This window comes from Perissodus microlepis, chromosome 4 (assembly GCF_051167445.1).
Source record: "Perissodus microlepis isolate ML-2025 ecotype Zambia chromosome 4, ASM5116744v1, whole genome shotgun sequence".
Classification (NCBI taxonomy): Eukaryota; Metazoa; Chordata; class Actinopteri; order Cichliformes; family Cichlidae; genus Perissodus; species Perissodus microlepis.
In genome coordinates, this window is record NC_140464.1 from 16,243,799 (window position 1) to 16,271,548 (window position 27,750).

Below are 27,750 nucleotides of genomic sequence, written 5' to 3' on the forward strand. Positions count from 1 at the left end.
ATCTCTATATTTTCACCATTCTTTGTATTTTGCATTGCTTTTGCTGTCTCTTGCATTTTTTTTCTCCTCCTTAAGTGCTTTTTGAGCTTCTAGCAATGCCTTCTTTACATTTTCAGTCTCATTTCTTGCCTCCTGTTTACCCCCTTTTCTTCCTCAAGTGTTTTCTGGACATTCAATAACTCCTTCTTTAGCTGTTCAGCTTCCTTCTTTGCATTCTCCAGTTCGTTTGTTGCCTCCTGCATTTTACTTTTCTCCTCTTCAAGCGCTTTAAGGACTTCCTGTAATTCTTTCTTGGCATTTTCCGCTTCCCGTTTTGTGTTTTGAAGTTTCTTTTTTGCCATCTGTGTTACACTTTTCTCCTCTTCAAATGCTTTCTGCACTTCCAACAGTTGTTTTGCATTTTTGCTTGCTGCTTTCTCCTTTTCTTCCCTTTCTGTGCTTTCTTGACATTCAGCACTTCCCGCTTTGCACTTATAACTTTCTTCTCTTTATTTTCTATTCAATTTCTTTGTCCTACGACCTCCACTTTTCACTTCTTCAAGGGCTTTTGGATTTTAAGATTCCTTGTTTACACTCCACCGTTTTGCTTATCTTTCCTTGGTCGTTTTGGCCTTTTCACCAATAAATGAATCTTTTACAGAGAAATTCAGGGCAGTTGATGTTGTCTTCATCTGAATTCGTTTGTAGTGAACTGCAGTTTTCTTTGTTCTGAGCAGAGGTGGTTGTATAGATGCCTTTCCTTCCCCCAAAGGGGATTTGTGTCTCTGCCTGGAACTGAACCAGCAACCTTTCATTTGCAGAACGAGTGTGCAAGTCCATCACAGAGCCACTGTGATAAATACACACACACAAAACAGAGTAATCAGAAAGGGGTTAAATACTTTTTCACAGCACAGTAGCTCATGCCCCGAGTATAGGTTCTTGCTCTGTATCTTTTTTTCTCTTTTAGTGGTAGTGTTTGAACCCTCATTTGTGAATACAACTGTATTCACTGACAGTGGTTTTTGAAGTGTTCTTGAGGCCGCCAAGTGGTTTCCACTATATCAACTCCTCCAGCTGCTCCCTCAAATTATCCACATATCTGTGGATGTCTGAGATGTTCATGCGGTTCCGCTTCAGTTCCTCATCTCGTATCTGTAAAAAGCAACAAAGCCATCAAACAAAGAAATAGTCTTTGATCAAAGAAATATTAAAATAGAGTGCAAAAGTCTTGAGTCCCCCTCTCATTTCTTTATATTTTGCTAAGAAAATGGGAAATGCATGCAGTGATTTATTGAAATGCGTAAAAAACAACTGGAAAACAAAGCAGAGCCTGAAAATCAGTATTTATTATGTCCACCTTTATTCTTCAACACAGTTTGAACTCTCTTAGTCGTAGTTTTCAGGAATACTTGAAGGACATTCAAATCTCTTCTTTGGATTCTGTTCTCTCAAGAAACACTATTGGAAATCCTACAGAACTACTGCTCAAGATCACTTAAAAAATACAAAAAGATTTGGTTACTTGGAAGCAACATATAAAGAAATGACGGTAAGTACAAGATTTATATGTCGACTTTACATTAGACTGTTTGTTTAATGTAATTTCAGTTCTCTACCCCCTTAATGAGGGCCTCCTTCCAGGCACTGATGCCTGTAGTCAGCTGAGTCTCTCGGTCATTGATCTTCAGGAGGTGGTTATCGTGGGCTGTGGCCAGTGCATCTATCACTGCATCTCTGTCTTCAAACAGCTAAAATATAAAACATAGGAGTGACAGAATGAGGCCAGTGATACTGTTAGCGCACCATGTTTTAAGCTCACCTGAAGAAATATATTATACTTGATCTGGAATTGAAAAAAATATAATGCAGTTTTTGTATTTTCTTTGATTCTTTTTCTTTTTTCACTCTTTGAAAACTACACGCAATGATCTGCACCCTCTATTCATGCACAGTTATCTGTTAGATTAACAAAGACCAGAACAGAGACAGAAACTTGCAGGGTTGTTTTTTCAGTCATATATTTGTAACCATATATTTTGTAATACCAGTTTGGCTTATAAAGGACAACACTGACCATTATAACATCATCTGGCAAGTCCTCCTTCCGGGCGTCTCTGGCCACTGTCTGCAAGATTTTAGCAGCAACTATTTGCATCTTCTGATAATAGTCATCTTCAAGATCTCGACAGTGGGAGAACGTATTGTTTTGTTAAAGAAATCACTCACACAGGAAAACATCTGTTTGATTAAACCCCATTAAACCCACATTTGTGCTACGACACTCTGGTGAGTTGATGAACCACTTTCTTCTGCTTATCCAGTTTAAGGTTGCAGGGACAGGTCACCAGTGAGTCGGAGTGCTCATGACTATATAATTACTAGCATACAGTAATGAGTGTTTTTAGAATGTTTTTGAAGCAGTTCTGTTATTTTCCTGTAAAAAAAAAAAAGGATATATCCCCTGTGCGATTTCACTGAAGTATCTAACCATGTCTGAGATTCTGCTCTCAAAAGTTTTGATCTTCTCCTAAAATGAACAAGCAGCATCACTTTGATTAAATGTGAAACACAGACATACAGTCTCATGACATATCAAGTATTTTAACATAATTTATAAAATAAGAAATTTCATGAGATTTCATTGAGATATTTTACAAATTATACAAGTGTACACACTCTAGCATACACTAACCTCCATCTCGCTGACCAGCTGAAACTCCAGTGTCATGAGGTTTTTACAGAGCCGGTTAATTTCATCATTGCAGTGGTCAATCTTGACTTTGCGTACCTCTGGGTCTGATAACTGCTGCAACTCTTCTGTCCGCTTTAAAGGAGAAAACACAAGATATCATCTCATGCTGAGTCATTGCATTCATGTAAATCACTGTGCACACGGAAAAGGCGATTGCTCCCTGCTTGCCTCTTTGTGTTCATGATTAAACTTTGCTAACATCTGCGATGCCTTCTCCTGGCAGTCTGTCACAGCCTTTTCTTGGCAACTAAAGAAAGACTTCACCTCTGTCTCCCTTCGTTTGTGCTCAGCCAAGCCCCTTTCAAATAACTGTGTACACAGCTCCCCCATTTGGTGCTCAAATGTAAGTGCAAGGTCAAGGAACCAAAAGGAATGATTGGTTTAGCCTGTACAATGACAATAATAACAATGCACGCATGGATCAGGAAACCAGGATGATAAAAGATATCTTTGAATCAGAGAATCCACTCCTGGTGCACAGTGCAGTGTTTGTGCTTTTGGATCATCTTTAAACATGTTCCTAAACAGAGAAGAGCCATTAAGGAACTCCACAAAGGCATCCTGCACAAAAAACAACAAAAAAGAAAACATAAGTGTCAGACTGTATGTATACAAATCAACAGATGACTCACAAAAAAAAGATAGTACTCTGTGTAATTTTAGCTCAGCTTCGTGTCTTTGTCGAGCCTCATCAGCCTGGTGTAGCTCCAGCTCTTCAAGTCTCATTTTCTCAAGGACATAGTGATATTTGATAGATGATTCCTTTCTCTGTACATACACAGAAATACAATTTTGTTACTCTGCATCAACCAGAAATTCATAAATGCACATGAGGATGACTTTCAAACAAGCTTGGGTACAGTCAGCTTTACTGTTACATCTGTCTCCCTCTCATTCACACACATACTCTGTTTTGCTTCTGCTGACCTTCCTTCTTCTCTCTAGCACACCTCCATTTCTCCAGACTCTCTTCCACCTGCTTGCTACTCTCACTACGGATCCCATTTTCATCTGCAAACATCGTAGTCAACCTGTCCATCACCACTGCAAACAAAAAGGGGCTCAGGTGTAATCCCATCCCCATCTTGAACTAATTTGTCACTCCTTCTGCACACCTCACCACTGTCTCACTGTCCTCATACATGTCCTAGGCTTGGGTATACTCATACTCTGTAAATATGTATGTAAATGCTACTTTAAAGGTAAGTGTAGAACAAAATGTAGATTGGGTTTGCACTTACTGTCTTCTGGTCAAGTATTCTGGAGTCTAGGAACATCAACTTTGGAAAGTAGGCAGCGATGAAAAATCTGTAATCACCCTCGTTTAGGAAAGGATTTCCAAACAGGTTGAACGCTGCCAGGTTCTTGAACTTCCTGAGGTAGAGCACCTTTGAAATGCATTAGGTTAATTAAACAGTATCACATGAATGTTTCCTCATACTTGCATTGCAAATGCAGAAAAGTTTCTTACATTATCCAACTGTCCAATTAGGTTGTTTGAAATGAAGAAGTGAGTTAGGTTCTCAAGTGTGTCCATATTTTCAATGACAGAGATTTTGTTGTTGGATAGATTCAGCACTTCAAGCTTCTGCACACACTCCAGACCCTCTATTTTCTCAATCTTGTTGAATGACAGATCTGAGGGACACATTCGAAATGACTCTCATCATTACCAGTAGATTCTGAGCTGATATAAGATGGCAGTGCCTACACATCATTCGGTCAACAAGAACAAACTTTGTATCTTACTAAGCCACGTCAGATTAATCAGATGGTCCAGTCCCTGGATCTTTTCTATAGCATTGTTATTTAACTCAAGTTTGGACAAAGATGAGAAGTCCCATAAGTGATCAATCCTCAGGATGTCTGAAAATGTATAAAAAAGCATCCTCTCACTTAAACAAAATCAGCATGCTAAACATTGCTACATTCCTCATCACCTTCATGATTTTCCCTTACTTTTGTACTCCAGTCTTAATTTCTGGACTTCATTAAAGTGGATTTGGCTCGCATCTGGAAAACGCAGGATGTGATCTGGTTTAAACTGTTCATGCACAGCATGCTGCAGGATCTCTTTGTCCATCGAAGTGGGCTCAGAGATAATATATTCCGAGCTCATGCTGCTGTTTTGTGACCGGAGACAGACTTGGCATCACTTTACACTCTGATAAAAAAAGAAAGAAAAGAAAAATATGTCATTAAAAACAAACAAAACTTAAGAAACCAGGAAGGGGGTAAATGCTTTTTCACATCATTGTATGCACATTTGAGGGTATTGCTCTGAATATACTGCCAAACACCGTCATTGGCTCTCTAAGATATAAATAAATGAATTTAGCCAAAGCCAAACCTAACTACTGCTGTTTTTGTCACCGTAAAACGCTTAAAAATACAGAAAACCAGCTGGTGTTATCGATAAATTCAATATGCCGCTACTTACCCCTGTTGTTTACGCTCAGTTACATAGCAACAGGTTCATTTTAAGCTGCATTCAAGTACTTGATCCCGTTGAAAAAGGCATCAACCTGAGACAAGACTCTGTAAGAGTTTTGCTTTAACCATAAATTCTGTCTTTTAAGTCTGAGGTTATCTTGTAATGTACATGTATGTCTTATATTCATAAAAGCACCACAAGTCGAAATTGTGTTTAGTTGGGATCACACATTTTGTGAATTTTTTTGGGGGGTAAGTAGCTTTTTCAAGATATGAGCTATTTATAGTCAACAACAATGAACGTTCATTTTTTATATTTCAAGGATTTAATCCTTGTCTGCATTGTTTTTATTAGCTGTTTAGAGTTATTATTCCCCTCTGTAATAAATAAAATGCATGCACGTAGAAAAGGTTTGTTGAACATAGCTTCAGTTACTAACTGTGACTGACATCGATTGTACCCACACGTGTCCAAAACCCTCTGTACGTGTCGAACTTTTTGAACCAATAGAATTCCTTGGTAGGCGGGACTTGATAGTACTGCCTCTGGGCCGAAGCCTGTCATTCCCGGGCGGATCGTTTGTTGTCAAGATGGAGTTCTTACTTGGAAATCCGTACAGTACTCCCGTGGGCCAGTGTATAGGTACGTTAGACCTGAAATTATTTTTTAAAGGCTTGCTGCTTCCTTCCCCCCAACGTACTTTGAATGTGGGCCATCATATATTGTTTACTACTGGGCTCAAAGGTGGAAATAGCGAGCTAACGGGTGTCATCGTAGCAAACGTCATCTGCCTGGAATGGGCTCTCAGCTAATGTTAGCCAGCTAACCCATAACTTAGTCCGGTGTTATCACAAGAAATGCATTAAGTTGAATAACCATGCATATGTGTAGACACTGATTGCAGCTTAAGAAGATCAAATCAGGTTAACTGAAATTGACGCTATTGTATTGACATGACTTAAAGTGTCTTCAAGAGAGACCCAGATAACTTCCATATTTCCTTAGTTTCTGAACAATAGTTGACCAAACTGTGCGGTCAGCCTGGAGGTTTTTCCCTCCAGTCTCGATACGGTGTGGTGCTTTTTCTCCCCAGGGGGGACATATACGTGAGCTGCTGCATCCCTTTGGTGTAGTTGCATCAGTATTTGCATTTTGTTTTTTGTTTTTCAAAGCAAGCTGAGATTCATAATAGTTGGTACCAAGGCCTGACCATGCCTTTATAACTGACAATGAGCCGGCTACTGATAACAGCTGTTTTATGAAGTATAAAGATAAGAATTTATGTTTACTTGAAGAATGTGAAAGTCGGATTGTACTGTAGGTGCCGTAGGTACATTGAACTTTACTTTTTTTCGCCGTTTTTGTGAAAAAGAGTTAATGCTTTGGCAAACTACTCCTGCAAAACAGATGTGTGCCAGACTTTTAATTTTTCCCACTGTTTGTTTGTGCTTGCCTTTGACCAAGTGCAACAGCTGCTGTTTTTTTGGTTAAGTGTCAGAATTACTCATGTTTTTAATTTCTGCAGAGCCATATAGTGCTTTAATCAAGCTCTCGACTGGGCAGAATCAGATGCATTTTTGTTTTTGCATGCAGCATGTCTTGGACCCCCACCCCCCCCTTCCATCACAGAATTGGCCTTGTCTCCTGCCAGATCTCTCCGGTTGAGCTGCTGCACTGTTTGGGGCTTGACACCCAGCTGTCATTTGCAGTGGTAGTGATCTGTACACCTCAGTGGAGGGGCAAAGTATCATCTTACCAGACACAAAGGGAATGTGAGAGTTCAAGCCTGACAGTGGAGATGTGTGGTAAATCTAATTGCTGTAAGAGCCCGATGCATTACCACAATTTGTGTCCATATTTAATAAAGACAACCAACCTTTGGCAGCTGTTACTATGACCGTGGCACATGTATGAGAGGAATTGAATCGAATAATATCAAGACAAACGCATGGGACAAATAGGATATATGTGAGAGTGGAGACAACGAAAGGCAGGAATTAAAGAAGAGTCTTAAAAGTTCACATTGTAGCCAGAGAAGGACTTTGTGGCTTTGTTGCCAAGTGCATGGCACAGCTTGCCTCTGTTAAAGCCATGTGATCGACTGGTTTCACTTGTGTGGTGTCAGTACTCAGGGCCGGGGTGGGGGCTTTGACACAACACCGTGAATTAATGCACTTAGCAGGCATTTAACTCCATTAGTAGGCTCATGTTCAGTGTCCTTACAGTGTGTGTCATACAAATAGATCGGAGTTTTAGGGGGGCGTCCCTTCCTTCTATCCTCTGCTGCCCGTGCTTTGCCCTGCCACAACATGACAATCCACTTGAGGAGATTACATGGGTTATCCCAGAAGAAGTAGCTGGTTAAATCTTTCAAACTCATGCTCTGGATGCTGTAGACTCAGAAGGTGGACTAAGTGTTATTCATGTTTGAATTCACTGCATGCCTTTTTATTTTTGTAGATAAGTGGGTTTGTTGAAGCTGCCCAGCCTGTGAAAAGTTGATTTGAGAGGGGAGTTAAAGCATGAATAATTCATGGTTTTGAGGCATGTCCAGTGGTTGCATGGCCCTGTGAGACCCATGGCTCTGGCATGACATCCTGCTAAGGGCCTCTGAGCTTCCCGCAGAGGAACATCTCCTGTCTACACTCAGGACTCATCTAATGACGATCTATGCAGTCAGAACCTGTATCGTATTTTGCTTCAGTAGAAAATCTTTTTTCTTTTTTAAAAATTTTGCTCTAAGTCTCTGTGTTTCTATAAAACGGCAGCTTCCACAGATATGATGGATGGATTTGGAGGGCCGCTGAAGAAGAAGGAGATGGAGCGGGGAACAGTGATGAATGCAGAGCCAGTTCATCTTTGTCAGCTTTCACAGTCTGGCTTCCTTATTTCCTCCTTGTAGCCAAAATACTATTAAATGAAAGGGTGGAGTGTGAAGGCGAGAGCCGGTCATTGGAACTTCTGTTTTTCTGCATGTTGTAATAGTTAAAACTGAGTACACAGCTGGATCACTCACTGTCAGTCAGTGTGGCTTTCCCTCTGAGATCTCGGCTTTCCACTTCCCAACTGACTTCTTGGCTCTTTTCAGTTAATTTACTGGAGTTGGAGGCTTTGGAGGAGCATGTGTTTGGCAAAATTTTATTGCATGTTTGGGTTTACTGTGACAGCTGGAAACTGCAGCGTTGTGAAAATGAAATAGAATGGTAGTCTCGTGATTACGGATCCAAGACTTCATCCAAACCTCTTCTTACAAAGATTACTCTTACGTTTGGCTATATTTATGGCGCTTTCTTGCACAGAGTGCTCACATCTCAAAAAGGGAACTTAATAGCTTTTTCATCTGTATTTATAATTGCAAAAACAAACAGTTAAAAGTAGTACTGAGTTAAATCTGGTCACATTTTCCATTGGTCTATTTATTATTTCAGTAATCTATATTTCTACTGATATGAGCCATGAGCTCTGGGTAGTGAATGAAAGAATGAGATTGCAGCCTTGAGGTGACTGTAGTAATGATTTAGCATAGGGCTGTTCATATAACGATATATATCGGATGACGATATAAAAACGTCTATCATTTCATTTTACGCTATTGTTTGTTTCGTGGTGTCGCAAAATAAACTGTTTATGGCAATATTTTTTCATCGTTTTGATGGTCACTGTAGTGGCTATATTAATTTCTTAAACTTCTCACTTTCTCTTATATTTAATATAACCACACTACGGAAGGACAAGCGCCTGTTTTTATGCATTGTGGTTAGCAACAACGACGGTAACACCATCGCGTGTCCGCTTGTTTATGTTCCACATAAACCTTTCACAATAAAGCTCAAGATCCTGTTGAGACTTTTCAAAATAAACCGAATCACGTGAAAGAGCAGATTATTTACGGATGAGAAGTAAAAAAGAGCCCCCAGGTGCTAAAAAATAGACCTTAGACTCAAACGTTAGAACAGGCTTTTCCCCGCAGCACGCCGTGTAATAAATACTCACAAAGAAAACGGCGGCTGTTACAACTTATGTCTAAAAATGTATCGTTTCATGCATCGGTTAAAACATTCGACTCCAGCTACATGACGCGCAGCTGGAAACACTTCACGCAAGTCGAGCTGCCCGAGATTCACAGAATTTACAGAAAATGTTACATTTTGTGATTTATATCGTTATCGGAACGATAGAATTCTTATATCGGGATATGAGATTTTGGTCATATCGCACAGCCCTAATTTAGCACTATATGAGTGAAATTGAATTGAATGCATACAAGCGAGGTGGCTGGGGTTAGGTTAAGCAGCATGGTCATTCGGGAGGGGCTCAGGATATGGCCTACTTCCCCCTCATTGCAAGAAACCAGTTGAGGTGCTTTGGCAATCTGACTAGGATGCCTTGTGGAGGGTGAGGTCTTTCAAGCATGGGAGGAGGCTCCAATGCAGAACCAGGACATGTTGGAGAGATTATATCTCTCAGCTGGCTTGGAAACCCTCAGACGAACTGGAGGAGGTTTCCCTGGGGGAGGAATGTCTAGACTGCTGCCTTGTGACAGATCCAGATAAGCAATCGAAGATTGATGGATGGACAAGTCTGCGACCACATGCTGGCTTATTTACACAAGTGTGCTTGTGATGTTATGTAAATGAGGGGTTGCTTTAATCAGTGTGCTTTAGCTTGAGAACAACTGAGCCTGGCTAAAATGCAGCACCATGGTAACACACGAGACAACTGGCATTGTGCAAACCATGGATTTTTCTATCAAAAGTAACATTTCGTTCGGTGCAAGCCCCAGCGCTGGTTAATGTCCACAACTTATTATTCTGCAATAGTCACATTTTGTGTCGTTGCACAACTGAGTCTGAACTTATTGTATATACTGATGTCTCTTGTTATAAGTGGTAACTGATTTTAACTGACATCCTAACAATCATAATTTGTGTCACTCAAACCTTGCCTTTTGCATAGACCGTACACTGCAGTTAGCTTATTAACATAACAGTTGAACTCTTTGTGTTTTCCTCCAGAGAGGGCAACAGATGGAGGCCTACAGAATGAGGACTGGACCCTCAACATGGAGATCTGCGATATCATAAATGAAACCGATGAAGGGTAAGCTCCTTCATTATTATTATTAGGTTATAATTTGCTTTATCAAGTGGGATTAGCAAGGGTATTTAACCCAAAATGACTCAAGTTCCTGCTGTGGTTTGTAATGAAACATTCATTGTTTTATCACACAGTGGCTAACTGAGAGGCTCGAGCAAATAATACACTGCCCACTGTTCTTTGCTGACAGACACTCTACTACACATGGCCTTTTGTTTCTTTAGGTATGACTGACCAACTGTCTTATTGTCTGAATAAATGAATGAGTGAATGAATGAATAGATTCTCATGTCAGCCTCCCACACTGAAAAATACCCAGCTTGCACTTGGTGAACAAGTCTCCCAAATTATATAGATTTGCAGCCATAAAACCAGACGATTGACATTTATTTTATTGAGCTTATACAAATCTGAGTTTATTATTACTAACATGGAAAGCTTTATCTGGGCATGGAGAAATTCAGTTAGAGCAGGGGTCGACAACCTGCGGCTCTTTAGTCCTTATACTGCGGCTCCGTGTGGTTTGGGAAAATAAATTAGAAATATTTAGCTGAAGTGTATTTTATTTGTGTTTAGTTATTTTTTTTAACTTGTAGTTCTAAATTGGAAGATTATTGTGATATTGAAATATAAAATAAAATAATTTTATTATTTTTCATCGCTCAAAATAAGCATCACACTTGCGGAAGCCGGTGTACCCGCCGAAACAGCGTGCATTTATCGAGACTTTCAACCCCAGGTAGGCCAATTATTGATCTTCAGATCCACATTATGTCGGCAGCTGTTCTCCACCATCTCCATGTTAAAAACAAACACCGTTCACGCCTGACAGATGACAGCTTACAGTTCTGCGTAAAGATGAAAGTGACTTCGTACAGCCCCGATTTGCAGACGCTGTGCGCAGAGGTTCAGGAGCAGAAGTCCCATTGTAAACATATCACGACAGACCCGACGATGTTTCCATGAACATGCTTTTCAGCATCTCTTTATTGACCACTTTTCACACACGGTTGCTGTACGCATACAGCCGGCTGTAGCTTTTCAGCTCACAGCCCGACAACACAACAGCAGAGTGAGCACAGACTTTAAGGCGGCGAGGCCTGATTGCAGGTGGCACTCAGGTGCGTCCGCCTCCCCTGCAGCGGCGCTGCAGACCACGCCCCGCCACACACATTAACCAGGTAAAATACATATTTAGGCAGAATTTTGCAAATATCTATTTTTCATTTTTTAGCAGCATAGTGCTTTTTTTTCCCAATTACTTTTTAAAAGTCAGGTCAAGGCTCCAAAAGCCCAAAGGCGATATAAGGGTGGCGGCTCACAACAGTTTTTGTTGGTACATGGACGATTTTAGTTCAGCTGGGTGTCTTTCCTTTTTTTATATTTCTTTAAGAGTTCAAAATGTGTTAATTACATAAATTAAATTAAATTTTCTCCGTAGCACTTCATGGATTTCATAAGCAACACACCTTAGTTGCTCTGTGGATTCTTTTAAAAAGCAGTTAAAAACTTTGCTGTTCAAACAAGCCTTTTGCTGATCCACGTAGTTGATATTCTTTACATTCTTTACATTTGATCTTTTACATTGTGTATAATGTCTATTGATTGTATTGTTTATTTTAATATTTGTGTACAGCGCTTTGTGACTGCCTGTCTGTGAAAAGCGCTTAATAAATAACCTTTACTTACTTACTTTAGTTGTTCACACAAAGCATAAAGGTAAAAAACAATATATACAGTGTTATCTTCATTTTAGATGTCAAAAAGTATTTGCGGCTCCCAGTGTTTTCTTTTGCATGGAAACCGGGTCCAAGTGGCTCTTTGGGTGTTAAAGGTTGCTAACCCCTGAGTTAGACCTTTGGCCACAAATAAGTAAATCTGAATGACTGTTTTAATCAGAATGCACTAATAATATTGTTATTAATTGGGTTCTACTTTGCATAATATAGTGATTATAACTGCCATGCAGAAAAGCCCATAATATCAGAATTAATTACCACAAAACACTGGCTCGTAGTTAATGTACAAGGTGTGATCAGAAAGTTCCAGGATTCCTCAAAAAAGCTGAAACCATACTTACTAACCGCATTTACATTTTTTGACAAGCTTCCCCTCATGGTTGTCTGTCATTCAGCTAAAGAGAACTCATTTTCCTATTCAAGAAACTGGTTTGTTATAATTTGAGGTTTACTACTTCTGCTTTACACTTTTATTTGCTGTGTTCATAAAGGGACACATGGTTAACTCGGTAGCGTACAATTGTCGGGTAGCATTTAAATGAAGTTCAAATGGTACTAAGGAAGGCACTAAGAAAACATATCCCCCACACCATTACACACATTACGGTTGATACAAGGGAGGATGGATCCACTCTTTCATGTTGTTTATGCCAAATTCTGACCCTACCATTTGAATGTCATAGCAGAAATTGAGGCTCATCAGACCAGGCGGTGTTTTTTCCAGTCCTTTGTTGTCCCAATTTTGCTGAGCCCGTGTGAATTGTAGCCTCAATTTCCTGTTCTTAGCCAACAGGAGTGGCACCTGGTGTACTCTTCTGCTGCAGAAGCTGATCTGCTTTGAGGTTCGACACGTGTGTTCAGAAATGCTGTTTTACGTACCTTAGTTGTAACGAGGCATTTTCACCCAGAAGACTGAAACTCACTGGATATTTTCTCTGTATTCACTAAAGATGGCTATGTGGGAAAATCGCAGTAGTAATACTCAGATCAGCCTGTCTGTCACCAACAACATTGCCACGTTCAGTGTCACGTAAATCACCTTTCTTCCCCATTTAGTGGTTAAAAAAAATAATTCAGGGAGGGCATAGAAAATGGTGATGACAGTACTTTTATGAAACAGTTGAAAAGACCATTTTGAAGGGTTTATTGGCCTAATATAAATAGAAAACCTTTTTTGTACTTTTTTTTTTTTTAACAGAACAGTTTGATCACATGTCTTATGTCAGGAAAAAGTCTTAACCTGTTACAGACATTGATGCATGATAATCAGACACTTCCATTTTCTGTTAAATAGCAAAATGTATTTTTTGTGTACTCTTTTTTTGCTTCCCCTTTTACTTTATTTTTTACATTCTTCATGCCTACACACACTCATTGTCTTGACATGCGACACAGGCGCTCTCTGGGTCACACTTGCAAAACAGAAGGCATGAGAGAGGGAGTTCAGCTTCACAGAACTTATTGTCTTCAAGATGTTCAGCTAGATAGATCGAGTCTCCTTAATTCCAGACTTTGAAATGCAGCACAAACATTTGTGCGACGCTTTAACACATGCTAATGTGTGCATTTAATTATGAAAGTTTGACAGCAGATGGTAAGGACTAAATCAAGATATAGCGAAAATACATGTACAGGGAACTGTGGAGAGAATCAGAAATGCAGGGTAGATTATATTCAATAAACTCAGTCATGTGCAGAGGGCTGTCTGGGACCATATATATATAAGACAATATGCTTCCCTCCATTTCTCTCTGTTTCAGCTCCTTCACTCTGTAAATGTACTGTAGCTCAGTAGGTAGTCCATAAAAGCGTACCGTCTCATCTGCAATGAAGATGGACAATGTTAGGCCGACAGCCAATCTGAACTCTTCATGCATGGGCAGCTTTTGATCTTGCTGTGGGACAGACTTACAGTATAGTCACACAGAGAGAAAAGAGTGAGACAGATGGTGTGACAGTACTTCTCTGTTTTAGTCAAATAGATATGCTGACGGACTTGAATCGCATCTGTTATTGTGGCACACAGGAGAGTTTATTCCATCAAAGTCGGTGACGTTACGCTCACTATAAGCAGAGGGTACTGTGTGCAGCTGTAACTTTCTGCTGTTCCTGTCTAGGCCAAAAGATGCCATGCGGGCACTGAAGAAGAGACTGAGCGGCAACAAGAACTACAGAGAAGTTATGCTCGCACTAACCGTAAGTTCATACTTCTTCTTGGAACTATATTGCAAAACTAGGAATAAAGTCACTGAATATATGAGCAAGGCACTGGTAGACAAAAATGACTCACTGGGCCATGCCCATGGTGTTGATGCTTTTCAGTGTGTAGGTTTTTAATGTCACATTAAAGGGAAAACACTACTGATCTTGGTCATTTTATTTTGCTCTGTCATCCTCTGCCTTCCACTGCATGGCCTGTGTTTTTCTGCCTCTTCTTTCCATTTGTTTACAGTGGCCATGCCCTTTGAGCTGTCTTTATGTCCTCCCACATCTTTGATAGCTCTGCTAGTTGGAAGGCCCTGTGTGCAGCAAAATACTGACTAAGTCTGCCTTTTCTCTGCTGCTCCCCCCCACACACACAAACTTTTTTTAAGCATCTTTGTTTAATCCTCTCTCTTCCTGTAGGTATTGGAGACATGTGTGAAGAACTGTGGTCACAGGTTTCATGTCCAGGTGGCCAACAGAGATTTTATTGATGGTGTTTTGGTAAAGATCATCTCCCCCAAAGCCAACCCCCCAACGATCGTACAAGACAAAGTGCTGTCTCTTATACAGGTATTGGAGCGCTCTCTGTATTTGCTGTTTTTAATGATAAAATTCTTTTGCTACATATTTTCTTTTTCTTTTTTTTGCTTTTACCAACACACTCCATTGCAGAATTATAAATCAGGTGGACACAACATGCGCCACTTCACATGTGTTGCACAACAGCTTCAGCCTTTTGTGATTTTATCTGGTTACCTGAGGTCACCTCAGCCAACAGATGGTGTTCTCCATTTCTCTTTTTGCACTCCCTTAAATATTAATAGGAACGTTTTGAAGGAGATCCTGTGGATAGCCTTCTTGTAGAGATATTTGGCTAATAAAAAAAAAAGAAAGAAATTCCCTAAGCATTGGAGCAAAATAATGTCCGTACTAGTAATGTTACGTGCTTTCATTCAGTTGTTGTTGGGTTTTTTTATTTTAGTTGGTGTTATTAATACCAAGAATTGAGAGCATACTAAATAATTTGTCTGTGTTTTGACAGGCCTGGGCAGATGCCTTCAGGAGTAGTCCTGATCTAACTGGGGTGGTGCATATTTATGAGGAACTGAAAAGGAAAGGTGTTGAGTTCCCAATGGCAGACCTGGATGCACTGTCTCCAATTCACACACCACAGAGGGTAGGGAAGAAATACACAAATACATTCATTCACTTTTTTGGGTACACTTTTTTTTTAGTGCTGGGTTGTACCAATGTTTGCCTTCAGAGCTGCTTTAATTCTTCATAGCATAAATTCAACAAGGTGCTGGAAAGTTCCTCAGAAATCTTTGTTCACGTGAACGTCACAGCATCACACAGTTGCTGCAAATTTGTCAGCTGCACATCCACGATGGGAATCTCCTGTTTCATGTTGTTTATCCCAAATGCTGACCCTACCATCTGAATGTTCCAACAGAAACTGAGAAGGGGCAACATTTTTCCAATCTTATGTTGTCTAATTTTGGTGAGCCCATTCAAACTGTAGCATCACTGCTCTTCTGTTATTTTAGACCATCAATTTCATGTTTAAATGTACTCTGTGTTCAGAGATGCTTATGGTTATCTGAGTTAGTGTTGCCTTCCTGTCAGATCAAAGCAGTGTGGTCCTTGTCCTCTGACCCCTAACATCTGCGAGGCGTCTATTTTTATCCAGAGAACTGACGCTTGCTGGATATTTTCTCTTTCAGACCATTCTCTGTAAATGCCGGACTTAGTAGATAAGCTGTTTCTGAAATACTCAGACCATCTTGTCTGGTACCAACAACAAGTGTCAAATTCAAGGTCAATTAAATCACTTTTCTTCCCCATTCTGATGCTCGGTTTGAACTTTAGCAGGTCGACCATCCCTTCTTGGATTTAATGTCTGAGTTGACTTCCTGCCACTGACCGATCTGTTATTTGTGTTAATAAGCCATTAAACAGGTGCACCTAATAAACTGGCCTAGAGTTTTGCTTTTTGGGGTTTTTGTTTTATTTATTTATGTATTTATTTTTATCATAGGGCACACCAGAGGTAGATCCAGCCATGGTCAAGTACCTTGCCCCAACCTCACCTGATCCCACGACTCCTAAACCTGCCTCACCCGTTCCCCCTGCCACACAGGCCCCTGAAATTCCCAACCCCATCACAGCAACTCCTGAACAGGTGAGGGACACCAACCTATGTTCAGCTAAATTAATTCACACAGCATTTTTTAATAATTTTTGAATAAAAAAGCTTTATTCAGTGTTTAGTGAGTTTAAAACTTAAGTACAGTTTCAACTTACACTGCTGTGCCGCTGATACCAAATTAGTCCAAATGTTTTTCATTGACCTTTGATCTTGTGTGCTTTCAGATTGCCCGGCTGCGTAGTGAGCTGGACGTAGTGCGAGGAAATGTCAAAGTCATGTCGGAGATGCTAACTGAGATGGTCCCAGGTCAGGAAGAGGCTTCTGACCTAGAACTGCTTCAGGTTAGATTAATACACTATGAATTTCATTATAATGCATTCAGTAGTTGCCTGTGTTGTGTACAACTTCATTGTAGTTAAAAAGAACAAAAATCCAAACAAAATAAAACCCAACTTGGCATCAATTTAATTCAATTCTTAATGCATATCAGAAGACATTTGCCATTCTGAAGCACAAGTCTTTAAAGATCACAGATTTTTCTGTCACATTCTTTCTTATCAGAAGATTTATTATAGGCTCCTGTGAATTCTTTTCTTTATATACACCCCCGTGCATGATGTGCATTCAAAAAGCCAAATTCTTTCCAACACTGCTTTTAACTGTCAAGTGTTGTAATTTTGTGCAGCCACCAGGGGGTGTTATGGGTTAAGTTTTCATGCTAACCTGCCAAGGGCCATTTTTCTGTGGTAAAATTCCTTAAACTGGCAATTAAGGAGGTCAAATCGCAACATTTTCTCATGCAAGCTCATGCAGATTTTAATCTTTGAAGGCCAGAAACCCCTCAGGTATTTGTATCGGCTCCAAGTATCTGGCCCCGGGCTAAAGAGCCTGTGCCAGTGTAATTGTTATGTAGTACCTGACTCACTTTGCTATATATTTCAGGTAATGTAGAGAAAACTGTAACAGAATTTAGTTTAGCAAATATTTTTGACTTGCTTAAAACTAAAAGCCTTTTGTATTATATTTATAGAAAGCTCTCCACCCATTCGTGAGTCATAAATAAGCAGCATAACAGTTTATGTACTGGCAAATGGAGTGGTTTATAGAGGGTTTTTTGAGTCATCAGTAGACAGACAAACACACACTTGACTGTCTGAGTATGTGTCAGCTTGTCAGTTTCTCTGCAGCTCAGTTTTTCTCAAATTGATTTATAACTTAATGTATTGATCAATCTGTTCATGTGACACTCTGTCAAGGAGCTGAACAGAACATGCCGAGCTATGCAGCAGAGAGTGGTCGAGCTGATTTCGCGCGTCTCTAATGAGGAAGTGACCGAGGAGCTCCTACACGCAAATGATGACCTCAACAACATTTTCCTCCGATACGAGAGGTGAATTCAATCAAACTGTATTCGTGTCACAAAAAGAAATACTTGTTTGTGTATTTTGGTTACTACCTCGATCACTAGTGCTTGTTAGTTTTTGCTTTTCTGGTTTGGCAAGCTCTCAAGAACAATTTAAAAGATGACTCTCTAGATATCATTAGACGTAAGCTTATCAGGTTTTCTTAAAAAAGAAAAACCTGCATGACACAGATCGCGATATAACAGGTCAAACGGACTCACTGTAGTTCATAAGGTTACATAAGTGGGTCAGATCAGTTAAGATAACTGAATCATTATGAATCGAGATTTGCGATTGTCCAAATATTGCACGGTAAAGCACTGTGCATTGTTTATGTGCTCTGTGGGCTCTAAATGCTAAAACTTTTCTTTCATCGTGTTTGTGTTAAAAGAGCGTTTAAGCTCAGAGAGCATGTGGCAAAGTGTTAATTGTTTTGTTTTTGTTTTTTTTTCATGTTGCTCACAGGTATGAGAGGTACAGGTCAGGTAGAGCTGTACAGAACAATGGGGTGAGTACCATCAACAAAGACTAGAAACAAAGAACAGAGGCCTAATGGCTGAAATTGCATGTTTTCTTTTTGCACGTATCATTATTCTATTCTTTTTTCACATTTCACTACATATACCTTTGCCTAACATTATGGATGCTGTGAGAGATGATTCAAACATTATGTGAACTAATAATCCCCCTCAACTGTTTACCATAGCAGCATTCATTTGTAATGCAAGTGGAATGCCTTTTAGTGCTTTGTAAAACTGAACGAGCTGAGCGCTGCCAAACTTCCATTAAAAAGTGCACATTTGCCAGTTTGAGACATTTGCCAATGGACTGGGCCATCTCTCACTACATCCCACATAGCTGTTTGTGTTTGCAGCTTGTTAATCTTTCTGTGTGCTCTGTCTGTTTGTGTTGTGGCTAGCTGATGGAGGCAAGTATAACACCACGACCACATTCAGTCCAAGCCAGTGTGCTGGGATGAACTGAGTGATGACTGTCAAAACGTCTGTTATATGAATCTCGTGTTTAGAGCCTTGTGATGTGTGAACACTGGTTCTACTGTTTGAAACTAGATGTTTTATTCCCTTCCCTCCACCTTTCATGGTGTTCCTTCTCACACATCTGTAATCTCTTGCAGCTGTTTATTCAGCTCCATTATTGCTCCTTTGCATAGCTGCCAATCCATGACTGCTGGTTTAGAGTGTTGTCTGAAATTGTGTAGCATTTCTGTAGCTAGAAGCATTTCTTCTGATTTTAAAAAAAGGGGAAAAAACAATAATTTAATCTTTTACTTGGTGTCACAAATGCAGCATAGTTGCATTGTTTTATATTTGTAGTTAACGAGTATATTTCACTTGCTCTCCTCTTTTCAGATGTTAACTGAAGCCACAGAGGACAACCTGATAGACCTGGGCCCAGGATCCCCAGCTGTGGTAACACCCAGGATCACATCCAGTCCTCCACCTAGCTCCACTGTTGGAGCCATGGCTTCTCCTGCCCGCAACCCCACTGCAGCATCCCTATCCAGTGCTCTAGCTGGACTTGGTAAGGATAAAACATAATGAAATCTATTTATTAGGATAATAAAAGGTGCACAAGAAGCACCTTTATATTGTTGTAAAATTTAAATTTTCCTATTAATCCATTCGAGATCCATACAGACAAAGTAAAAGCATGTTTTTAGAAATCGTTGGAGCTTCCTGTCCTCTCGAATCCCTGCAGACCTTTGCTGGTTCTTACATGACAAAAGTTACATTTGTAGCTAATTGTTTTTAACTAATTGCAGTAAAATTCACTGAAGTGTTGTGGTTCAACCTTAGAGGGATTACCTCTTATATTTTGTGCAGTAATATATGGTAATTACACATTGCCAAACTGGAGTGTTGTAACAGAAGTCTGGTCTATAATTAGGACGTCTTAAACTTTGCTGCATTAATTTTAAATTCATTTCTCTGTGCCACTTCGTTCATCCTCTTTCATTTTACTTTAATCCTTGCTCTTCTCCATGTTCTGCTGTCTCCTGCCACCCTCTTGATCCAGATGTAGGCTCAGAAAGCGCGAGCGGCACCCCGTCGTCTCAATCGACCCAGAACCCGGACGACTTTGACATGTTTGCACAGACCAGGGGGAGCTCTCTGGCTGAACAGCGCAAAAAGTAGGTCTACATTTAATTTAGCTCCCTTAATGTAATTTATTTTGACAAATAGCTATTTGTAATGTGCTCACTACATTTCTGAAATGCTTGATATCCGGTTATATTTCCTGGAGTGCCTTTTGAATTCCTATGGGGACAGGCTGGATGTTAATCTGGTATTTTCTCCCTGCGGCTAGTTTATTGTGTTACTTTTGGCTACTCAGTGTGAATAAATAAGTATTTTTGCCCATTTTTTTCCACTACCTGAATGTTACTGTTTTTTGCTTATGCAAGTTGTGAACGAAGGGGTCCACTGGGGTGTGTTTTGGCTCAAGGGTCTATGCCATGAATCAACAAAATCTCTAGTTTGGACAGAACTGAAGACTTTTGTTGCACTTTATTCTTCTCTTTCTTAAGAAGAAATGTCTTGCTTGTCTTTTCTTTGGACAGAGATGATATTAAAAAAAGCTGTCAGACATCATCTTTGCTCCTAATTTGTTTTATATATAGCTTAATTCTTCTTAATCTGTTTCTGGTTTTGTACACAGTGTAAAATATGAAGACCCTCAGGCTCTGGGTGGCCTGGCCTCTGCTTTGGGTGTTAGACAACAGAATACAGGAGGGGTGAGTACAAATAAGCATGGCTGACGAGCTTTTTTAGCTCTCTGCATGTGATGGCTTGTAACACTGAATACTTTACAGTGACATTTTTCCTGATGCAGTGCTTCTTGAACTTTGACCAAACAGAGGCTTGAGGTTTTCTCATTTTTGAATACTTCAAATATAGTGCTGTTGTCTATAGTGTCTATGCCAGTCATAAGCATATAAATGAGTTTTATATACAGAAGATGGGAGCAAAGTCTAACTGGGAGTTTTTATACTGTATATGAACCACTGGTACTTTTTAGCCATTAGTGTCAGCACTTCTCCCAGTTATTAAAAAAACATGCATTTAGGTTTCTCGTTCTTCAAAGCAGATGTCTTTCTTCTTCCTTTAATCTGCTCATCTCTAAAGTCAGTGCTCACAGAAACTCTAAATCACTGACTAGCTTCAAGATTTTTAGTCGTTCATTCTGAGCACACATTGCAGTATATTTGCTTGGCTATCTCTAGGTACACATACATAAAAAGGTGGCACCATTCTTTAGTTGCCTTAGGTGATTTATTCCTTGTTTACAACGTATACTTCACTGAGTTTTAAATCTCTTCTTTTTTCCTTTTTTATTTTCCTCATTTTCATCTTTATGCAGTGATCCTTTGCCATTTTCTTATGTTGGCCTCATTTATTCCCTCCTCTCTCAGTCGTCTTTTGCACATTTGACTTCTTCTCTGTCTCTCTCTCTGCACTTTGTGCTATGCTGTGGTGGTGGGGCCTTTCTTCTTTTGTGTAAGGTGTTATTCTGTTGTTGATTCAGCTGAGGGTTAAAGGGGATGATAACCCAGCAGATCAGGAGCTGCCCATAGACAGCTGGCTTATTACCCAAGGAATGGTGAGGACTCTATCCACAGTGTGTCCTCCTACCCCTCCCTCATGTCCACCTCATGTCAGCCTCCTCCAGCATTGTCCATCATCCTCATGAGCTGCGCTTCATTTTCAGCCTCATCTCACCTTTTTCCCCAAATCCTCCCAACAGTCCTACTTCCAAGTGGCTTTTCCTTCTAAGAACATCCATGTCCATGCCTAGTTTAGATATTGTACTGTAGTCTTGGGCAATATGTCATTACAGATATTTAAACTAGGGCTTATTTTGGAATCTGCTTCTTCTGAGTTACACTTACAGTCATGATAAAAAGAAAACACACCCTCTTTCAGCTGGAAGTTTTTACATAACAGGACATAAAAAAACAACTAGCAAGTCTTAAAATGAGGTAAATACAGCCTCAAGTACAAAACATGGCATATTACACTGTGTCACTTTACAGGAAATTCACCTCTTGGTCAGACTGTGCAATGCTCAGGGAAATTGCAAAAAACTCACGAGCTACAGGCCTCAGCATGTTAAATCCATTAGAAAAAGACTGAACAAGTGTGGCTTATAGTATAAAGTGTCTTCTTTCTAAAAAGAACATGCAGCAGCGTGTTTGTAAAACTGCATTTGAATAAACCACAAGACTTCTGCAACAGTGTCCTTTGGACTGATGACACCAAGGTGGAGATATTTGGCTATAATTCAAAGTGCCGAACAGCATATCAACAAAAACGCCTCAAATAAAGTGTCAAGCACAGTGGTGGAGTGGTGAGGATTTGGGCTTGTTTTGCAGCCACAGGATATAAACACCTTGCAGTCACTTTTCTAGAGTCAAATGTGAGGACAACAACTAAAAGCTTGGCCCAAACTTGGTCATGCAACTGCACAATGATCCTAAACACAGCAGCAGATCTACAACAAAATGACTGAAAAAGAATGGCGTGGGCACCCAAGTTTGTGAATTCGATAACTCAAGAACAAGGTGACGTAGGATTTTCAAACTGATTTTCAGCGACTTTGACCTCAAAGTCAGAGTAAGCTTTCTGAAGACAATAACTTGAGAACAAGGCAATGTAGGATTTTGAAATTGATAGCATCTCCACCAGGAGGCTGAGGGAGGAGTAGCACTGGCGGTTGTTAAATTTAAATCAAATTTAATCATTTTAGAACACGCTAAGAATCAGATGATTTTTTTGTTTGTTTTTTATTATAACCTTGTATGTAAAACCGTAAAATTGACAATGAGGTACTTTCTTTTTACCCTGACTGTAGCTCCCAAATTGGTTGGCATATTAATACAGAATTTTTTTTATCCATACTGCCCACCTCTATTGTACTCTGTTGACCCAAGCGTTAAAGACTATACTCATTACTGGTGCTCACATTAACCCCTCCATGGATGTTAAAATGAGGCTGATGGGTCGCTAGGAACTTTGACCAAGCTCCATCATCATTTAACAGTCACTCACTAAAAAAGCGGAGGAGTAGAGATGCTCCTGCTACACAGCAAAATCCAATCAGCGAATCCAAGTACTCATGAAATATCAGCCAAGCATAGGAGGATTATTAAAAGTGATTGTGGTTTGCTGTGTAGTGGTGAGTATTTTGTCAGTTGTCCTCTAATGGTCTCTGGATCTTAGATATTATACAGTTCACTATAACCTCACATTCTAACACATAAACCAACTAACAGATGAAGCAGTAGATGTAGAAGAAGATGATATGTTGATTTTATAAACGTTCAGCACAATGTTATACACTTTGAAGTTATATCGGTGTTATTGTTGTGAGTCATAATGAGGACAGACTTCTTTTTGTGCTCTTTTTCTATTTTTTCCTCCCCTTGTTCACACAGCTGCATGTATTTTTCCACTGCCACTCTGCCTTGGCCAATCTTTTGATATGCATAACCTGTGATCTCACAAGGAAACCCCACCAGTGTTTTTCTAGTGTCTGTAAAGGCCTTAGGAAATGGGTTTTGTTCTCTCTAGTTAACTTTGAAACTGGGCGATGGTCTTTAACTTTGTCAAAATAGATGAAATTAATGTTGGAGACTTTAATTTTTAAAGGGTTCAAGTAACTTTTAAAAAATTTACCAGTTACTCCTCAGAGGAGGTTTCTTGAGTCACGGTTAAAGTTCACTTTCGCCTCCTCCTGTAATGCCTCAAACTCCTTAATCACTCTGATTATTTGGTGCTCACACAACCTTGAACACAAATGGACACCATCCAGTCTGACATGGCTTCCATCACCAGTGTCACTACATGCCATGCAGCGATGCTCATGCTCTGTGCGCCCTGTGTTTTTGAGTGTGTGTGTGTGGGTGGGTGTGCAGGGTTGCCGTGCCTCTCGACAGTCCCTGTGCTTTCAGCCTTTCCCAACCAATCAATCTCTTAATCACGTTCAAGCGATTTGCTAATTAACTAATGATGCGGAATAATTAGCACGGCTGTGTGTGACATTAGTCGGCAGCTGTTAAGCCATGTCAGCAGTACAGAGTTAATGAGAACAATACACAGGCCGGGAAGTCCTCTTCTTATACAGAGGAGTGCTCAGCAGCAGGTCGTTGCACATGATAAAACAATAATGGCACAGAATCAAGAGAGGTTGAGTGTGTCTTTCAAGCATTTTTTTTATTATTATTATTATTGTTTTTCTTTTTATCTTTTCTCCTGAGCCTCTGGTGATTCTTGTTTTTGTGTGTGTGCGTGTGTTACGTTGTTTTTGTTGTCGTGTGGCTTTGTTGCTACCCCTCGTTGTTGTCCATGGCTTTGCTCCATAGATCCCAGTATCGCAGTCCTCTGTCATGGATGACATAGAGGAGTGGCTCTGTACTGACGTGGTGAGATTTTAATTTTTCTTTTTTTTTAACCTTGATTAACATTTTTGTTTTTCTACCCTCTCTTTCTCCCTCTTTTCCACCCTTAAAGCACTTTTCATCCAACCATTTCTTATAACTGCATACATGTGACCTTGGTTTTCTTTTTACTTAAAATCTTTACCTTAATCATTCACCTTAATCATTTCCAGCAATCACTTACATAACTGTTTGCCATGAGGTGAGACATATGTGGAAACAGTGCTAATGATAATTAACCTAAAGCAGCTGCAATGGTCTTCTTTAACTTGTGCATGTGGTGGTTGTGGTGGGGCTCTAGAAGGTTTCTCGCTGTGGAAAATGTGGGGAGGATGCATGACAGACGGATCCTTCACGAGCCACTCTGTTTGGAGTTTGTGGGAACTTTACAGGCAGCTGACTTGTGCCGCTTGTGTTGTCGATTTTACACTCACATTAATTAACTCCGTTCTTGATAGTTTTCTATAGAAATTTGCGTCTTATGTCATGTTTTTTCTTCTTCTTCTTAATAGAAAGGTGATGCTGCTGAAGAAGGGGTAACTAGTGAAGGTATAGTCAGTTGATTCACACCTATGGGTGTGTTCTGTTAGCTCAAATGTGTGTGGGAATGATTGAGAGTCTTAACACTGTGACCCTCAGCTTCCATGTTTCTGACAAATCAATTTGTTTCTTTCAGAATTTGATAAGTTCCTGGAGGAGCGAGCTAAGGCTGCAGACACTCTGCCATCTCCCCCAGGACCTAACCCTGCTAACCTCTCCCACCCCGCCCGTGCCCCGAGTGGCTCCCATAAGAAGACTGAACGGACGGAAGATGCCCTCTTTGCCTTGTAGACTGTTCTCAGAGGACCTCGGTTTCTCTCCAGGGCATCTAAAGGTCTTGGCCCAAAATGACCCCACCCGCCACCCTCCAAAACAATCCTCCTAGTCCCATTTCATTGCTGACTGGCATTGGTGTAGCAACTGATCTCCACCTCCTTGTTGTTATCTTGCCAGACTGTCGCTCTAACCATCAGAGGTCCAACAAGTTTACTGCACATTACTGCGTTATGTTTTACTGTATATGGATGTATTAATCTGTCAGTGTGGGATGTACTGCTCGCAGCCCCGCATGTCATTCCATAACACGCCACCAAAGGAGGACAACTTCACTTAACTGACATGTGGTTTAAAAATGTGACACCTGACCGTGAGATTACTGGGAAATTTCTCTGAAGGTCTACTCACAGAGTCAGTATGGAAGCATTTTATTAGGAGTATATTGTGTTATTTTACTACATTTCGGCTAAATGCTTATTTATGCATTAATTGTTTTATTTTTTTGTGTTATATACTGATCGATCAGTGCATTTGTTAAGAGTTGTGGATTTCTAGTTATGCTTAATACTGAGATATTCGTGGCAGGGCAGCGCCTCTTATTACCCAGTTTGCTTAAGGCACTGTAATGAACAGTTTCATGTTAGCAGGCTAATTTTGCAAACTAAGATTATAATATTAGCTAATCTCTTTAAAAGGTGTATGCCAGCATTCCTCTAACCAAAGGGAATTAAGAATAATAAAAATCAAAAAATGTACTAGTTAGGATTCACTTTTATCTCGTATCTATTTCAGATAGCTAAGGGGAAGGAACATGCTCATTGAAAAGCTACAAGAAGTTAATGTAGAAAAGTGCCGCAAACTGCAAACACTTTAAGCCATTCCAAAGAATATTGATGCTTTAATGACCAACTAGTTCTTCATTTTACCAATCGAAAAATAGTGACATGCTCAAAATAAGTTGCTGGATTGTCAAAATTTTCCTTCCCCCTCCCCCCGCCGCGTTAATGTCTGTGCACTTTGAAGCAAAAAAAAAGAAAAATCTGTATTTTGTCCTTTTGTGTTTACAAGATGCTTACTATTTTTCTAGGGGATGGGAAATGATCTTAAGAATGAGTTCATTTTGCACATAACTTTTCTAACTATGTAATTAGTGCGCTTGTTTGCCTAACAAGTGGATAGATGGACCATTGGACTGTTGGAAATTACATAAAGATGCAACACAGAAATAAAGATTTAAATGATAATGTCAGCTTAGCACTGGCATCATAATCATCTACAAGACAAGTGTGCTGTGGTAACAGATGTATTCACACAGGCAAATCTTCACATACTCCATAGTATTTAATCAATATACCTCAAAATACAGAAATGGTGGTTTCTGTAAAAAATCTATTGGCTCATAATAATATCAGGATCACTGAAAGTATTATTTTGTTTTCCCCTTCTGTATTTTTATAATTCATGGTTAAAAAAACAACAAAGGGGAAACGAACAACTGATGTTTTTGAGGCCGAGGTTGAACCGTGCGGGAAGCAAGCACGATTTTGCTTTCTTTGATTTCATGCAGTCAAACACATTACACTTTATTTCCTGTGCATTTTCAACCTGCTATGATTCATCTGCTCTCATTGGAGCTGCTGCCAAGCATTTCTATGACCGACTGATTTCAGCAGAGTTGCTCTGCCGAGAAAGGTTTTGTCTTTGATTCGAGGCAAAATAGAAAACCCGTCTTATTTGCAGCTCTTTTTCCAGTTCATTTTAACACTGCTCTGCACTTCAAAAAGATTTTCTTTTTCTCCTTTCAGTCCATTTAAGACCGAAAGCCTTGTTAATCAGAGGCAGCCCATTTGCACCTCAGTTGTAAAGCTTCTTGCTAACATAGATGCAAAGGTGACATTAAAAATGTATTTGTGTAATCAGTGTATTTTAGATTAAAAAAATAATAATGATAATGAGCTTTAATTTTCTTTCATGCTGTATGGTTACACTTGGTTTTGAGGGTTTATTATCATTGCCAGATAACAGATATAAAAACATCTACCATGCAAGTTGAACAAGGATGGTTACTAAAAATGTAACAGGAGATTCTTTAAAGGGAACTTTGACAGTTTTCTGTGTTTGTGTTCTGTAACTTTGCATCTGTAACAGAGTGTATTGTGTTAACTTGCTCTTATGAAGCTTAAGTCCTGGTTGCAACATGTATTCCTCTAAATTCTGGCTATCTTTAAAGTGGTAACTGAATGTCTTTAATACCCGCGACGCGGGATATTTAAGCTTGTGTTTTGTGGACATGGAATTGAGGCTTGTTTTCTATCGGTGGGTGCTCCATGTCTTTCTGGCTGTGCCGTCTGCTGCCATTACTAATGGTCAGATTTGTATTTGACCTAATGCACGTATGTAACTGCCCAATAAAACACTAGCAGTGTGTGACCTCTACCTCATAACTGTTTGTGGTTATTTTACACTTAGGGGATCTGTGACTAGTCTCTCTTTTCTCATGTACATGCTGATGCAACCCAGACTCAATCTTGTACTGTACTGGTCATTCATTGTGAAATGAGCCTTTCACCCTCTCACATGTGGTTGTTTATGGGCATTTGCACAACATAGATCCTTAAAAGAATCATTTTTTCCTTCCTTTACCTGAGGACCAAGACTAGCCAACTTTACAAACTCCGGCAAACAAACGGACAAGACTTATTGTTACACACTTGAC

At 39.8% G+C, this 27,750-nt stretch overlaps 2 protein-coding genes across 4 annotated transcripts; one reads left to right on the forward strand and one right to left on the reverse strand.

Annotated features, from left to right (window-relative positions):
• Positions 1-420: 420 nt before the first annotated feature.
• On the reverse strand, positions 421-5,147 carry drc3 (dynein regulatory complex subunit 3). Its single transcript, XM_084926106.1, has 12 exons — positions 4,694-5,147; positions 4,484-4,600; positions 4,206-4,372; positions 3,976-4,122; positions 3,383-3,502; positions 3,183-3,295; positions 2,903-3,077; positions 2,675-2,806; positions 2,439-2,509; positions 2,057-2,180; positions 1,599-1,730; positions 421-1,134 (listed from the first exon to the last, which is right to left on the reverse strand). The coding sequence occupies exons 1-12, from the start codon at positions 4,851-4,853 to the stop codon at positions 1,039-1,041; spliced, it is 1,554 nt and encodes a 517-aa protein (XP_084782232.1). The 5' UTR covers positions 4,854-5,147; the 3' UTR covers positions 421-1,038.
• Positions 5,148-5,699: 552 nt separating this feature from the next.
• On the forward strand, positions 5,700-27,470 carry tom1l2a (target of myb1 like 2 membrane trafficking protein a). Of its 3 annotated transcripts, XM_084926107.1 has the most exons (16): positions 5,700-5,810; positions 10,184-10,268; positions 14,122-14,200; positions 14,630-14,779; positions 15,252-15,386; positions 16,248-16,391; positions 16,583-16,699; positions 17,615-17,748; positions 18,227-18,269; positions 19,132-19,303; positions 19,799-19,913; positions 20,441-20,516; positions 21,308-21,382; positions 24,144-24,203; positions 24,731-24,767; positions 24,895-27,470. In XM_084926107.1, exons 1-16 carry the CDS (start codon positions 5,759-5,761, stop codon positions 25,047-25,049), a joined length of 1,629 nt encoding a protein of 542 aa, XP_084782233.1. In that variant the 5' UTR covers positions 5,700-5,758; the 3' UTR covers positions 25,050-27,470. The 3 variants fall into 3 exon arrangements, with proteins under 3 accessions (XP_084782233.1, XP_084782234.1, XP_084782235.1); XM_084926108.1 differs by lacking the exon at positions 21,308-21,382; XM_084926109.1 differs by lacking the exons at positions 21,308-21,382; positions 24,144-24,203.
• Positions 27,471-27,750: the final 280 nt, after the last annotated feature.

Bases quoted from the DNA above. Each gene is read 5' to 3' on its own strand.
- drc3 (XM_084926106.1), bottom strand. From the start codon at position 4,853: ATGAGCTCGGAATATATTATCTCTGAGCCCACTTCGATGGACAAAGAG. The intron at 4,123-4,205 runs GTAAGAAACTTT...TGCATTTCAAAG, and splicing joins TAATTGGACAGTTGGATAAT to GTGCTCTACCTCAGGAAGTT. The intron at 1,135-1,598 runs GTAGAGAACTGA...TGCTTTTTACAG, and splicing joins AGGAGGCCCTCATTAAGGGG to ATACGAGATGAGGAACTGAA.
- tom1l2a (XM_084926107.1), top strand. From the start codon at position 5,759: ATGGAGTTCTTACTTGGAAATCCGTACAGTACTCCCGTGGGCCAGTGT. The intron at 16,392-16,582 runs GTGAGGGACACC...GTGTGCTTTCAG, and splicing joins TCACAGCAACTCCTGAACAG to ATTGCCCGGCTGCGTAGTGA. The intron at 24,768-24,894 runs GTATAGTCAGTT...TGTTTCTTTCAG, and splicing joins AGAAGGGGTAACTAGTGAAG to AATTTGATAAGTTCCTGGAG.